The sequence below is a fragment of the Ammospiza caudacuta genome, chromosome 31, assembly GCF_027887145.1.
Source record: "Ammospiza caudacuta isolate bAmmCau1 chromosome 31, bAmmCau1.pri, whole genome shotgun sequence".
NCBI classification, from domain to species: Eukaryota; Metazoa; Chordata; class Aves; order Passeriformes; family Passerellidae; genus Ammospiza; species Ammospiza caudacuta.
In genome coordinates this window covers 4,983,817-4,999,225 of record NC_080623.1, presented here as the reverse complement: position 1 = coordinate 4,999,225, position 15,409 = coordinate 4,983,817, and the positions used below count along the sequence as shown (strand labels likewise).

Below are 15,409 nucleotides of genomic sequence, written 5' to 3'. Positions count from 1 at the left end.
TTCCTGAGTCTGGAATTCCCACAGGGAATCAGCCCGAGAGGGTCCTCGATGGGATTGGGGAGGGAAAAAATGGGGAAAAAAATGGGGGGAAATGGAAAAAAATGGGGGAAAAATGGAAAAAAATGGAGGAAAAATGGGGAAAGAATGGGGAAAGGGAATAGGGACAGGGAAAAAGGGAAAAGGGGAATATTTATCCCAAAATCCTCCCCCGGGAATGGTTAACCCCAAGAATGCCGTGGGGATGGCAGGAGGGGCTGGGGCAGTTCCCGGCTGGAATTTTCGGGAATCCGGGGAAAAGCCGCGCCCGGATCCAACGGAATTGGGGAGTTCAAAAAAGAGACCGGGAAACAGCAAAAATCCAAAAAAAAATAAACCCCCAATAAAACCCCAAAACACCCGAGTGGGGATCTCGGAAGGGACTTGGGGATTTTCCAGGGTTTTTTTAAGGAAAAAATCTTCGATTCCTCCGAAATTTTCCCGACAAATGTGGGGAGGGAAGAGGGAAAATCCGGGAAGGGGAAAAACCGGGAAGGGAAATTCGGGAATTGGGGAGGGAGGGAGGGAAGGATTGAGGACGATCCCGGAGCCTCCCAGCAGCCAAACCCGGCGTTTTTCCAGGGAAAAAGAGGAATTCTCCCAGAAAAAAAAGGAGTAATTTTCCCAGGAAAAACGAGGAATTCCGGGGCTCGGAAATGCCTCTGGAACTCTTCCCATTCCTGCCCCTTTATCCCGAATTTTTCCTTTTTTTTTTTTGCATTCTCATCCCGAGTTTCCCCTCCTAGGAAAGCCCCGGGAGGATCCGGGATCGGCTTTTCCCCAAAAAAACCAATTTAAAATAAAAAGATTTAAAAAGCCTGGGAAAAGGAGAGGGAAACGGAAAACCAGAATGAAGCCTGGAGGGAAAAATTCCCTTCCCTAAACAAATTATCCTTAAATAAACCGTCCCTAAATAAACCATGCCTAAAGAAATTATCTCTTAAAGAAATTATCCCTAAAGAAATTAAATTATTCCCTAAAATAAACTATCCCGAGAGAAAATATCCTTAAAAAATTGAATTATCCCAAAATAAATTGGATAATCCCTAAATAAACTGGATTATGCCCAAATAAATTGGATTACTGCCGAATAAATTGGATTATTCTCAAATGAATTGGATTGTTCCCAAATAAATTGGATAATTCTCGAATAAATTGGATTATCCCCAAATAAACGGTCCCTGCTCCAAGCTGAGAAGGAAAGAAATTCCTGAAATTAATTGGGGTTTCGGGGAGCTGGGAATGGACCCGTCCTCACGGAAAATTCACAATTTTTGGCTGTTCCAGGGGTTTTTCGAGCGGAATTTTTAATTTTTGGGGTTTTTTCCGCCTCCTTCCGATGCTTTTCCATGGGTTTTTATCGGGGAAAAATGGGATTTTTAATTTTCCCCTTCCCGTCTGTCTGCCCACAAAACCCTCCCCAGAATTCCCAAATCCAGGAAAAATCGGGAAAAAATCAGGAAAACCCCAAATCTGGCAAATGAACCCCAATTCCAGGAGGGGAAAATTCCTTTTTTTATCCCCAAAATCGCCCGAAAAAAGAGGAGAAGTCCCCCTGGAATTCCCAGCACGGGGAAATTCCCGGTGGGAACGGGGAGTTCGGGATCTCAGCGAGGAATTTGGGACCAAAATCTTCAGTTTTGGTCAAATTTTCCTTGAAAAAAAAAACAAACCCAAATTTTTCCATTCCAGGCGCTTTTCCATGAGGAAAAATCCCTTTGGAAATTCCCCGAGCGGGGCGGGGAAAATATCAGGAATTTTTGGGGTGGGATTTGGGGAGGAATTTGTAAAAATGGAATTTTTTAATGGGGAAAAAAAGGGAAATTTAGCGGGGAAAAAAATGGGGAAAAGGGGAGTGGCTCCGGGAGACCCCAGAATTTCATTTTTATATTAAAAATAATCAAACTTTGATTCCCGGGCCAATTCCCGCATTTTTCTCGCGGAATTCCCGAGCCACGGGAGCCGCCGCGGAAATGCGGGAATGAACCGAAAATTGCGGAATTCCGCCCAAAATCCGCGCGGGTTCTTAATTAGCGGGGTGGATAATTAATCCCCGGGGTCATTAATTGCCGGGGGTCATTAATTACCGGGATTAATTAACGAATTCCTTCCTTTTCCCGGGATTTGCGGCTTTCCCAGGCACATTTCGGGAGTGGAAATTCCCCTGAAATTCGGATTTTTCTCCCTCTTCCCCCCCTCGGTCCCTCCCATCAATAATTTAAATTTATTTAATATTAAAAACCCCAAATTTGGCAATTCGGGATTGTGTCGGGCCATCCTCTGCCCCTGGAAAATTCCAATTTTCGGTGTTTTTCCCTAAAAATGGGAATGAATTGGGGAATCCCTCCCAGGACTGAAATATTTGGGTATAAAGGGGGAAAATTGGAATTTTTGGGGAGAAAGCGCCTGGAATATTCCGGACTCTGCATAAAGATTTTGGGGCAAAAAAGGGAATTTTTGGCCGCTGGCCTGGGAGGAGAAAACATTCCAAAAAACCCCAACAGCAACAGCGGGAATAAATCCCATTTCATTAACAAATAAATTCAATTTAATTAACAAATAAATTCGGTTTGAATCAGAAAGAAACTCAGTTCAAATCAGAAAGAAATCCGGCTCAAATAAAAAAGGAACTCAATTAAAATTAAAAATAAAGGAGGTTTAAATAAGAAATAAATTCAATTTAAAATCAGAAAGAAATTCAGTTTAAATAGAAAATAAATTCAACTTAAAATCAGAAAGAAAATCAGTTTAAAATTTTTTTAAAATTCAATTTAAGCAAGAAATAAATGCGTGTTAAACAAGAAATAAATGCAAGTTAAATTAGAATTAAATTAAATTAAATTAAAAAATTTAAAAAATCAATTTAAACCAGAAATAAATCCAGTTTAAATAAGAAATAAATGAGATTTAAATTAAAAATAAATTCAATTTCAGTCAGAAATAATTTATGCAAGAAATAAAATTAAATTTAAATAAGAATGAAATTAAATTAAATTTTTTTTTTTAATCAGTTTACACCCGGAATAAACGGAGTTTTGGGAATAAATTCGCGGTCCGGGAGCGCCGGGGCCGCTCCGGGCTCACCTTGGATTTGAACTTGGACTCGAGCGGCGCCGCCGGAATTTCCTTTGTCTGCAGCGGCCCCGGAAAACGCCGCGAAAGGGCAAAAAACCAGCGGGGAGGGATCGGGGCTGCGGGCACGGGAAATGGGGAAAAATCGGGAAAAAATGGGGAAAAATGGGGAAAAAATTGAATAAAAAGGGGAATAAAAAGGAAATAGAGAGAGGGGGAAAAGGGAATTTAAAAAGGGAATAAAAGGGAATAAAAATGGGGGGAAGGGGAGAAAAAGGGGACTAAAAAGGGAACAGGAAGGGGGGGGAAAGGAGATTAAAAAGGGAATAAAAATGGGGGGAAAGGGGAAAAAAAGGGGGAATAAAAAGGGAATAGAAAGTAAATAAAAGGGGAATAAACATAGGGTAAAAGGAGAATAAAAAAAGGAAAAAAAAAGGGGATTGAAAAGGAACTGAAAAGAGGGAAAAAAGGAGATTAAAAGGCGAGGGAAAGAAGAAAACAGCGGGAGAGAATTGGGGGGAAAAAGGGGGGAAAAGATTAAAAAAAAGGGTAGAAAAGGGAATTAAAGGGAATAAAACCGGGGAGGGGGGAAGGGGGAAAATAGCGGGGGAAAGGGAATAAAAAGGGAATAAAAAAATGAATAAAAAGGGAATAAAAAGTCATTTTTGGCCTCAAAAAGCGGAACCGGTGGGAGAGGAGGAAGAAGAGGATGCGGGAATTCGGGAATTGCTGGGAAATCTCCTTCAGTGGGAACTGATCCCGAATTTCGGCTTTAGGAGGGGATTAAATTGGGGGGGAAATGGAAAAGCGGAGTTTGTTTATTCCCATTTCTACAGGAATAGTTACACTTTTATTTTTATTTATTTATCTCTGTTCAGTCTGAGTTTATCTGGGTAAAGTCCTGGCATTTACGGAGCAACCCTTATTATATATACAGAAATATATTTATATATTTGTGTCTTTATTTGCCACCTTTAGGGGCAGAAAAATGCGGGCAAATCCAAGGAAAACTCCCCCAAAATCCCCCAGATTTAGGGATCAACCCCCCTGAGCCAGGCTGGGAATTCAAAACTGAAAAATCGGGGAAAAGATGGGGAAAATGGAATTTTTGGGATCTGGGGCCAAAGGGCTGCGGGAGTCTGATACCCTGGGAGGGGGGAAAATGATGGAAAATGCAGAAATTGAGGGAAAATCGGAATTTCGGTGGGGTTTGAGCAGGGTTTTTATGGGCAGAAAAAATGGGAATTTATTCTTCTTTTCCCAAGTTTTTCCTGGAATGCCTGAGGCAAAACCGAGCTGGGGCTTGGCCGCAGGAATGAATGAATTCAGCTCGGAGTCGCTTTTTTATCCCTAAAAAAATCAAAATAAGCGCGGGCAAATTGGGGGGAAAAGGTGAGTTCGGGGGTTTTATTTATCCAAACATTTGGGACAAATATTGGGGAAACTCAGCCGAGAATGGGCGGAAAATCCCCCCGAAATTGGGATTTAAGGGGAGAATCCGCTGGAGTTCGGGTTTCCCTCTAAAACAGAATTAAAACCCCGGGTTTTTCCCCCTCCTTCATTCCCCAAATATGAAAATAATGGGAAATAATGGGAAATCCTTTTTTCCCCCATTTCGGGGGATTCTCCCGGCGCTGGAGCCGATTTTCCTTCCCGAAAATTTCCAAATTCGGCGATTTTCCTTGGAATGGGGTGGCGGGAAGAGGCAGAAATTCCCATTTTTCCCGAGGGAAAATCGAGGAGTTTTGGGTATTTTCCTTCATTTTAGGGCCACAATCAAAGCGGGAAACAAAGGGAAAAAGAACCCAGGGAATTACCCGGGAATTATTTGATGGAAATTGGAATTTTTCTTTGTTCTCCCGCCGCCGTTTTTAATATTTTTTTCCCAAAACCTGGGAAATTCCCTTTCCCAGGGAATTACTTTTCCAGGGATGGAAAAGGAAAAAATCGCAGCTCCGGGGATTCGCGATTTTGGGGCAGAATTCCCTTTTTTGGGGCAGAATTCCCTTTTTTGGGGCAGAATTCCCCCTTTTTTTTGCCACTCTCCCTGGAATCTTTCCCATCCAAATCCGCTTTTCCCAAGGGGAATTTGTGCAAAACCTCAAATCCGCTCCACCTGCGAAAATTTGGCTCAATCCTGAATTTTTGGGGTTTTTCTTAAGGAAAAACCGGGAATAAATTCCTGAATTAAAGGGGAAAATGGGAAAATTCCTCAAATCCCGAGGGGTGAAGCGCTGCAGAGAAAATGTTGGGAGAAGCGGGAGCCAGGAGGAAAAATGGGAATTTTCCTCTTGGACTGGGAGAGAAATCGGATTTTTCTGCCTTTTCTCCTGGCAGGGATAAAAAAGGAGGAAAACGACATTAAAACGTGGATATTCCCCGGATCTGCCTTCAGAAAAAAGGGAAAACCCGGGGATTCGGGAGAGGAAAATTCCGATTTTTCTGTTCGGTAAAAATCAATTTACCAAGAGGGGTCCGCGCGCCCGGGATGAGCAAAAAAAGGGAATTTTCAGGAATTCCTCAATTCCCAAATGGAGCGGGGATTTGGGGGTTCATCCCCGGAATCCCCGGGATCGCAGCTTTTACCCCAAAAATCCCCAAAATCCGGAATTTCCGGCCGGGAGATTTCGCGGGGATTTCCTCCCATTCCCCATTTTTGGCGCCTCCTTTCCCCAGTTTTTTATCCCAGCCCCGAAAATGCCCAAAAACTCCTGGAAATGCCGATTTTTTTAAAATGTATTTTTTTAAATGGAATTCTCATTTTTTCTGCCCAAAATTTCCTTTGTTCGGCTCCTGCGGCTCCCCCGGGAATTCCGGCCCGAAATGCGAATTTTCTGCTGCTTTACCTCCGAAAAATGAGATTTTTTAAACCTCCTTTTCCTCTTTTCTTCTCCTTCCCCCATTTTCCTTCGGTTTTCTCCCATTTCTCCCATTTTTCCCTTTATTTTTTTTCCTTTTTTTCCCCTTTATTTTATCCCTTTTCCCCCCTGATTTCTTCCTCTTTTTTCCCCCTCATTTTTTCCTTTTTCCCCCTCATTTTCCCGCTTTTTTTCCCCTCTTTTCCCCCTTCCCCGACCCCCAAAGCCCCTCAATTCCCACCCCAAATTTTCCCATAAAATTCCCGCGAATTCCGCGCTCCCCAAACCACAAAACTGCGGTTTGAATTGGAATTTTTGGGGCATTTTCGGGGCATTTTGGGCGGCGCCGGGCCCTTCCCGCCGCCGCCGCGCGGCCGCAGCTTTTCCCCATAAATCTCGCGATTTAGGGGCCGTTCCGGACGTGCTGCCCCGTGTTCAGCACTTCATAAAAATTAAAAGCGAACAAAAATCCAAATCCAAGCCGGGGGCGAGGCCGCGTTTGGGTTTAATTTGGGGATTTTGTCCGGGAACTGCCGCGGGCACAAAGGAGCAGAATTCCCCAATTTTCCTGGGTTTTTAAAAATTGTTTCTGGTTTTGCTTATATACATAACCAAAATTATTCTGTTTTATTTCATTTATTGGCGGGTTTTGTTCCCCGCCGGTTTTTATCTTATTCATCCATTTATTTTATTCCACCGCCTTCCATTCCAAGCCTGTTTTCCCCGGTTTAATTCAATTTTTTCTCCCCATTTTATTCCCTTTTTTCCGCATTTAATTCATTTTTCCCCCATTTCAGCCCATCCATCGCCACTTTTCCCCATTTAATTCCATTATTTTCCCTTTTTTTTCCCATTTTTTGCCCATTTTTGCCCTTTTTTCCCTCGTTTTCCCGATTCCCGCCCCCTTTTTTCCCAAACCCGGGAATTTTCCCTTTCCCCTTGAACTTGGCATTCCCGGAATTTGTTTGTTTTGGGTTTTTTTTTCCTTTTCCAGCTTTTTCCCCTTTCGGATGATCTGGGAGTGGGGGCAGAACAACGGGGCGACCCCAAACCAGCGGGATCGGATTTGGGGCGACCCCAAACCAGCGCAAAATTTTGCGCAATTTTGGGCAGTTTGGGGGAATTTTTGGGTTTTAGCGACACACAAACCGTGGGGAGGGTCTGAACTAGGGACGCGCTGAGGACAAAAATCCTAAAAAATCAGATTTTCCCCCATTTTCCCCTCTTGCTCCCGCTTCACTCCTGCAGCCGAAACCCCCGAAATTTTGGGGCGGAATGGGAGAAAATCCGATTTTTTTGGGGGGAAAGACCCGATTTTTCGGGGAAAACCCAATTCCTCGGGAATCCGGTAGGAAGACGCGGGTGGGAAGCAGACGGGATGAAATTTTCCTTATTTTTAAAACGGATTTTCGGGAAGCGGGGAGCGCCTGAAAAAAGGGGGAAAAAAAAAAAAAAAACCAAAAAAATCCCTCGACAGGTCCAAAAAAACAGGAAAAAAAAAATACAAAAAAAATTTGAAGCGTTAAGAATAATTTAGGATTATTGTAAATAATTATAAATTAATGGGGGGGGGGGGGTTTATCCCATTGGAATCCGGCGGAAAATCGGGAACTGGGGAGGGGGACGTGGAAAGGGGGGGGACACCAAAGGGGGGGGGCACGCGGTGGGAGGGGGGGTGAGGGGGCGTGTCCTGGCGGCGCGGGACGAACCAATCAGCGCGCGGCATCCCGCGGGGGGCGTGTCCCCGGGCGCGGTAAAAGGGGCGTGGCCCGCGCGGATTTCTTAATGGAGCGGCGGCGGCGGGCTGGCGGCGCATGCGCGCTCGGCGCGGCGATGGCGGGGGGGTCCCGGGGCGCGGCGCGGAGCTGCCCCCGCCGCCAGCACCGGAGCGGGCGGAGCGGGCGGAGCGGCGGCACCGGCCCCGGCACCGGCACCGGCAGCAGCAGCAGCAGCTCCGAGAGGAGGAGGCGGCAGAGGAAGGGCGGCGGGAGGCGGCGGCAGCGCGGCATGACATGACGGCGCCGCTCGGGCTCCCCCCGCGCTGGCCCGACGCGCTCGGCTGCCGCTGCGAGGACGCGCCGCGGGAGAAGCCGCGCATGGAGAGCCTGGGCCAGTGCCGGGACGGGCTGGGGCACTGCCGGGACGGGCTGGGGCACTGCCGGGACGGGCTCGGGCACTGCCGGGAGATGCTGCCCCACGCCGCGCTGGGCGCGCCGGGCGGCGGCGGCGGCGGCGGCGGAACGGGCGCGGACGGAGGAGCCGCGTTCGCGGAGCTGGCGGGCGCGGAGCCGGCGCGGCAGTGCCCGTCGGGCTCGCTGGGCTACGGCGCCTACCCGTTCGCGCCGGGCTACTACGGCTGCCGCCTGAACCTGCCGCAGAAGCCCTGCGGGTACCACCCGCCCGACAAATTCGGCGAGGCCGGCGGCGCGCTGGGCGCCGAGGAGCTGCCGCCGGCGCGGGCCAAGGAGTTCCCGTTCTACCCCGGCTTCCCCGGCTCGTACCAGGCCGTGCCGGGCTACTTGGACGTGTCGGTGGTGCCGGCGCTGGCCGAGCCGCGGCACGAGGCTTTGCTTCCCATGGAAGGCTACCAGGGCTGGGCGCTGGCCAACGCCGGCTGGGACGGGCAGGTTTACTGCTCCAAGGAGCAGCCGCAGCCCGCGCACCTCTGGAAGGCGCCGTTCCCAGGTAGGCAGCGGCAGCGGGAGCGGTGCCCGCCGTGCGAGCGGCTCCTCCGCGGGGATTGATCAGGGCAGCCCAGAAATCCCATATCCCGTGCACCCCATCTATTCCGTCTACCCCATATAGCCGGATTGATCCCATCTATCCCGATATTCCATATATCCCGATATATTTATCCCATCTATCCCGTGTATCCCACCTATCCCATCTATTCCATCTACCCCTATAGCCGGATTTATCCCATATATCCCGATGTATTTATTCCATCTATCCCATCTATTCCGTGTATTCCATCTCTCCCATCTATCCCATCTATCCCATATATCCCGATATATTTATCCCATCTATCCCATCTATTCCCTGTATCCCATCTATCCCATCTATCCGGATCTATCCCATATATCCCGATATATCTATCCCATCTATCCCATCTATTCCCTGTATTCCATCTCTCCCATGTATCCGCATTTATCCCATCTATCCCAATATATCTATCCCATCTATCCAATCTATTCCCTGTATTCCATCTCTCCCATATATCCGCATTTATCCCATACATCCCGATGTATTTTATCCCATCTATCCCATCTATTCCCTGTATTCCATCTCTCCCATCTATCCCATACATTCCGATGTATCTATCCCATCTATTCCGTGTATTCCATCTCTCCCATGTATCCGCATTTATCCCATACATCCCGATATATCTATCCCATCTATCCATATATCAGTATATCAGTATATACATTTATTCCATCTATCCCCTATATCCCGTGTATCCCACCTATCCCATCTATCCTCTGTACCCCGTGTATTCCACCTATCCTAGAAATCCCCCGTATTCAGTGTATCCCACACATCCCATCTATCCGGATTTATTCCGTATATCCTGGTGTATTAATCCCATCTATCCATACATTCCACCTGTCCCGGTATATTTATCCCATCTATCCCGTATATTATATTTATCCCGTCTGTCCCACCCATCCCATATATTCCGCGTGTCCCACCTATGCACATAAATTCCATTTATCCCGATATGTTTATCCCACCTACCCCACCTCTCTGGATCTATCCCCAGATATTCCCTGTACCCTGTGTATGTCCCGTATATTCCCTCTATCCCATTTATCCCATATATTCCGTGTGTCCCATCTATCCCCTATATTCTGCGTATTCCACTTATTCCCTATATCCCGATCTATTTATCCCTTATATTCCAAATATCCACATGTATTTATCCCACACGTTCCCGATATCTGGATATACGCCATATATTCAATTTATCCCATTTATCCCGTACCCACCTATCCCATCCATTCCATAGAGCCGGGGACATTAATTCCATATATCCCGATATATTCCATATATGATTCCAGCTCTTCCATATACCCCTTATATCCGCATATATTAATTATTAATTCCATATATCCCGGTATATTAATTCCATTTATCCCATATATCCCGATATATTTATCCCATGTATCCGGGTATATTTATTCCATATATCCGGGTACATTTATTTCATATATTCCACATATCCCAATATATTAATTCCATATATCCTATATATCAGGGTATATTTATTCCATGTATCCGGGTATATTAATTCCATATCTCCGGGTACCTTTATTCCATATATCCCATTTATCCTGGTATATTTATTCTATATATTCCATTTATCCGGGTATATTAATTCCCTATATCAGGGTATATTAATTCCCTATGTTCCCTATATCCGGGTACATTTATTCCATTCCTCCGGGTATATTTATTCCCTATATCCGGGTATATTAATTCCATATATTCCCTATATCAGGGTGTATTCATTCCCTACATCCGGGTACATTAATTCCATATATTCCCTATATCCAGGTATATTTATTCCATATATCTGGGTATGTTAATTCCCTATATCAGGGTATATTAATTCCCTATATTCCCTATATCAGGGTATATTAATTCCATATATTCCCTACATCCGGGTACATTAATTCCATATATTCCCTATATCCGGGTATATTAATTCCATATATCTGGGTATGTTAATTCCCTATATCAGGGTATATTAATTCCCTATATTCCCTATATCAGGGTATATTAATTCCATATATTCCCTATAACAGGGTGTATTCATTCCCTATATCCGGGTACATTAATTCCATATATTCCCTATATCCGGGTATATTTATTCCATATATCTGGGTATGTTAATTCCCTATGTCAGGGTGTATTAATTCCCTATATTCCCTATATCAGGGTGTATTTATTCCGTGTATCAGGGCACATTTCCCCCCCATATCCGGCCGTGTTTATTCCGCATATCCGGGTGTGTTCCGCGTTTCCCACCAATTCCGCCCGCTCCGTGTATTCCATGAGCCCGCGGAGCTCGGGCCCGGCTAATTAGAGGGAAGCGGCTCAGGAATGCTCGGAGCGGAGCGGGCAATGTGCACGGGCACGCTCGGCGGGGCGAGGCCAGCGCGGCCCCAAACCCGACTTAATTCCATAATTCTGCCCTTCCCCGGCAGCCGAACCCGGCCCCAAGACACGGAGTTAATGCCATAATTCTGCCCTTTCTCCTGATCCAATCCCGGCCCCAAAACCCGGAGTTAATGCCATAATTCTGCCCTTTCTGCTGACCCAAAACCCGGAGTTAATTCCATAATTCTGCCCTTTCTCCTGATCCCAAACCCGGAGTTAATTCCATAATTCTGCCCTTCCTCCTGATCCCAAACCCGGAGTTAATTCCATAATTCTGCCCTTTCTGCTGGAGTAATCCAATCTCCAAAACCCCGCGGAAATTCCCGAATTCTGCCATTTTTCCGGCAGCAATTCCGGCCCCAAAAATCCGCGGAAATTCCCTAAACCTGCCCTCCTTTCGGAGCCAATCCCGGCCCAATCCAACCCCCAAAATTCCCGAATTCTGCCCTTTCTCCCGATCCAATCCCGGCCCAATCCAACCCCCAAAATTCCCGAATTCTGCCCTTTCTCCCGATCCAATCCCGGCCCAATCCAACCCCCAAAATTCCCGAATTCTGCCCTTTTTCCCGATCCAATCCCGGCCCAATCCAAACCCCAAAATTCCCGAATTCTGCCCTTTCTCCCGATCCAATCCCGGCCCAATCCAACCCCCAAAATTCCCGAATTCTGCCCTTTCTCCCGATCCAATCCCGGCCCAATCCAACCCCCAAAATTCCCGAATTCTGCCCTTTTTCCCGATCCAATCCCGGCCCAATCCAAACCCCAAAATTCCCGAATTCTGCCCTTTCTCCCGATCCAATCTCGCCCAATCCAACCCCCAAAATTCCCCAATAATTCCCGAATTTCGCCTTTCTGCTCCTTCCCCTCCCGCCGCTCCCCCGCGGGCGGAGAGCTCCAAAAAAAGGGGAAAAAAATGAAAAAAAAAATTAATAAAAAAATGAAAATCGCGCTGCAAGCGAATCGCGGAGCGGCTCGGGGGCTGACAGGGGCCGGGCGCTCAATCAGCTCCCAATTAACGCAATTAACGCCGGAGGTGTCAAGTGCCAGCCGGAGCTGTTCGGGGGGAAGGAGGTTATTTCCCCTTTTATCGGCACAAAAAAAAAACCAAATTCGGCTTTTTCCTTCACCTTTTATTTCCCCTTTTACCGGCACGAAAACCCCCAAATTCGCCTTTTCCCTTTACCCTTTAATTCCCTTTTATCAGCCCCAAAAACCCCAAATTCGGCCTTTTCCTTTCCCCTTTATTTCCTTTTATTGGCACAAAAACCTCAATTTCGGCTTTTCCCTTTATTTCTCTTTTATCAGCGCCAAAACCCCCAAATCTGTTTTTACCTTTCCGCTTTATTTTCCTTTTATTAGCACCAAAAACCCCAAAATCGCCTTTTCCCCTTTCCCCTTTATTTCCCCTTTATCAGCACAAAATCCCCCAAATTCGACATTCCCCTTTATTTCCTTTCTATCCGCACCAAAACCCCCAAATTCGTCTTTTCGGGGAATTTTGGGCACCCAGGATTGGGAATTCTGCCGCGCGGCTCCGGCTGCTTTTTATTTTTATTTTTTGGGCATTTTTTGGGGGGGGATTTTTATTTTTGGGGGACCCCTCCCCTCTTTGTGACCCCAAAACCTCCCCAATTAACACGCGGACCGTAATTAGCGCCCGTCCCCATTTTCCTGACCCTTTTGGGGCGCCGGATTTGGGGTTCAGCTCCCCCCAAACCCCAAAATTCCGTTTTTGGGGTTTTTGCCCCCCGTTCCCCGTTCCCCAGCGCCCCCAAAAACCGCTGGAAAAGGGAAAATTTGGGTATTTTGCCCATTCCGAGGGGATTTTTGGGGTTTGGGGCTGCTCAGGGCGGATTTTCCTCTGCGGGAAAGGGGAAAGGGGTGGGAGGACAAAAAGGAAAGGAGGGAAAAGGGGAAAACGCCGAATTTTGCCCAAATTTGCGGGATTTGAGGCGCCTGAGGGCGGGCGCTGCTCCTTCATCGGCGGCCAAGGCAAACAGGGAATGGAAACAGGGAATTAAAAAAGGGAATTAAAACAGAATTAAAACAGAATTAAAACAGGAATTATCCCCGCTGTGTTTGCATTCCCATTATCCACAACACCATCAGCCATTGGCGCCTCCCCCGCCGCCCTTTTCCTCCTTTTTCCCACTTTTTTTCCCTCTTTTTCCCACCTTTTTTCCCTTTCCCCCCTTTTTTTTTCCTCTTCTCCCTTTCCCCACCTTTTCCCATCTTTTTTATCCCTTTTCCCCCCATTTTCCCTCCTCCTTCTTCCTCTCTTTCCCCCTCATTATCCATCGGTTTTTTCCCTTTTTTCCCCCAATTCTTTTCCCCCTTTCCCACCCCCATTTTACCCCAATTTTCCCTCTCCCTCCCCAAAATCCTCCCCCAACCCCACGGGCCGCAATTCCCCCTTTTTCCCCTCATTTCCTTTCCCAAAATTCCCATTTTTTACCCATTTCCGTTCCCCCCGCTTCTCTCCAAACCAAATCAATTCACGTTATTCCCGGTTTTTACCCATTTCCATTTCACCTTTGTTTTTAACCCCTTTATCCCCATTTTTTCCATGTATACCCATTTCCCGCGTTCTAACCCCATTTTTACCCATTTCCACACTTGTTAGCCCCATTTCCCCCGTTCTAACCCCATTTTTACCCGTTTCCAACTGTTCTGACGCCATTTTTACCCGTTTCCAACTGTTCTAACCCCATTTTTACCCGTTTCCAACTGTTCTAACCCCATTTTTACCCGTTTCCAACTGTTCTGACGCCATTTTTACCCGTTTCCAACTGTTCTAACCCCATTTTTACCCGTTTCCACTTCACCCCGCTTTGCCTTTAACCCTTTTATCACCGTTTTTACCCATTTCCCCTGTTCTAACCCAATTTTTACCCATTTCCCCCCATTCCAACCCAATTTTCACGCATTTCCTGCATCCCAACCCCATTTTCACCCATTTCCACCTCACCCCACTCCGCTTTTTAACCCTTTATCCTCGTTATTCCTATTTTTTACCCATTTCCCCCGTCCCAACTCCATTTTTACACAATTGCCCCCATCCCACCCCCGTTTTTTCCCAATTTCCCCGTTTCTAATCCCATTTTCCCCATCCCAGACGTGGTCCCTCTGCAGGCTGTGCCCAGCCCGTTCTGCCAGGGCCGCACGAAGCGCGTGCCCCACAGTGACCCCCAAAACCCCTTTAACCCTTTGATTAACCCGTTAATTCCCATTTTTACCATTTCCAACCCATTTTTTACCCATTTCCCCCCATTTCCCCCCATTCCAGACGCGGTGCCCCCCCAGGCCGACCCCGGCCCGTTCCGGCGCGGCCGCAAGAAGCGCGTGCCGCACCCCGAACCCCTTTAACCCCTTTGTCCCCTTTATTAACCTTTTATTAACCCCTTAATAACCTTTCACTAACCCTTTGATTCCCATAACCCGCATTTTTCCCCAATTTCCCCGTTTCTAACCCCATTTTTTCCCTCCATCCCAGACGTGGTGCCTCTCCAGCCGGAGCCCAGCCCGTTCCGGCGCGGCCGCAGGAAGCGCGTGCCCCGCCGCGACCCCTTTATCCCCATTTTTAACCCATTTTTCCCCCACAACTCCCATTCTAACCCCAATTTTCCCCCCATAACTCCCATTCTAATGCCATTTTTTCCCAATTTCCCCGTTTCTAACCCCATTTTTTCCCTCCATAGACGTGGTCCCGCTGCAGCCGGAGCCCAGCCCGTCCTGGCGCGGCCGCAAGAAGCGCGTGCCCCGCCGCGACCCCTTTATTAACCCCTTTATTAACCCTTTAAAGCCCGTGTTTCCCCCATAGCTCCCATTCTAACCCAATTTTTACCATTTTATCCGTTTTTTCCCCCATCCCAGACGTGGTCCCGCTGCAGCCGGAGCCCAGCCCGTTCCGGCGCGGCCGCAAGAAGCGCGTGCCCCACTGTGACCCCCATAACTCCCATTCTGACCCCATAACTCCCTTTTTTTTACCATTTTAACCCAGTTTTTCCCCATTTCCTCACTCCCCAGACGTGGTCCCGCTGCAGCCGGAGCCCAGCCCGTTCCGGCGCGGCCGCAAGAAGCGCGTGCCGTACACGAAGCCGCAGCTGAAGGAGCTGGAGCGCGAGTTCGCCGCCAGCCGCTTCATCACCAAGGAGAAGCGGCGGCGCATCGCGGGCGCCACCAGCCTGAGCGAGCGCCAGGTCACCATCTGGTTCCAGAACCGCCGCGTCAAGGAGAAGAAGGTGCAGGGCAAGGCGCGGCCCGCGCACCTGCGGGACACCTGA

The 15,409-nt window shown here is 47.7% G+C and overlaps 1 protein-coding gene across 1 annotated transcript; it reads left to right on the top strand.

Annotated features, from left to right (window-relative positions):
* The first annotated feature begins 7,978 nt into the window (after nucleotides 1-7,978).
* Nucleotides 7,979-15,409, top strand: HOXC13 (homeobox C13). The gene is made up of 2 exons (XM_058822014.1): nucleotides 7,979-8,651; nucleotides 15,153-15,409. The coding sequence occupies exons 1-2, from the start codon at nucleotides 7,979-7,981 to the stop codon at nucleotides 15,407-15,409; spliced, it is 930 nt and encodes a 309-aa protein (XP_058677997.1).

Bases quoted from the DNA above. Each gene is read 5' to 3' on its own strand.
- HOXC13 (XM_058822014.1), top strand. From the start codon at position 7,979: ATGACGGCGCCGCTCGGGCTCCCCCCGCGCTGGCCCGACGCGCTCGGC. The intron at 8,652-15,152 runs GTAGGCAGCGGC...CTCACTCCCCAG, and splicing joins CTGGAAGGCGCCGTTCCCAG to ACGTGGTCCCGCTGCAGCCG.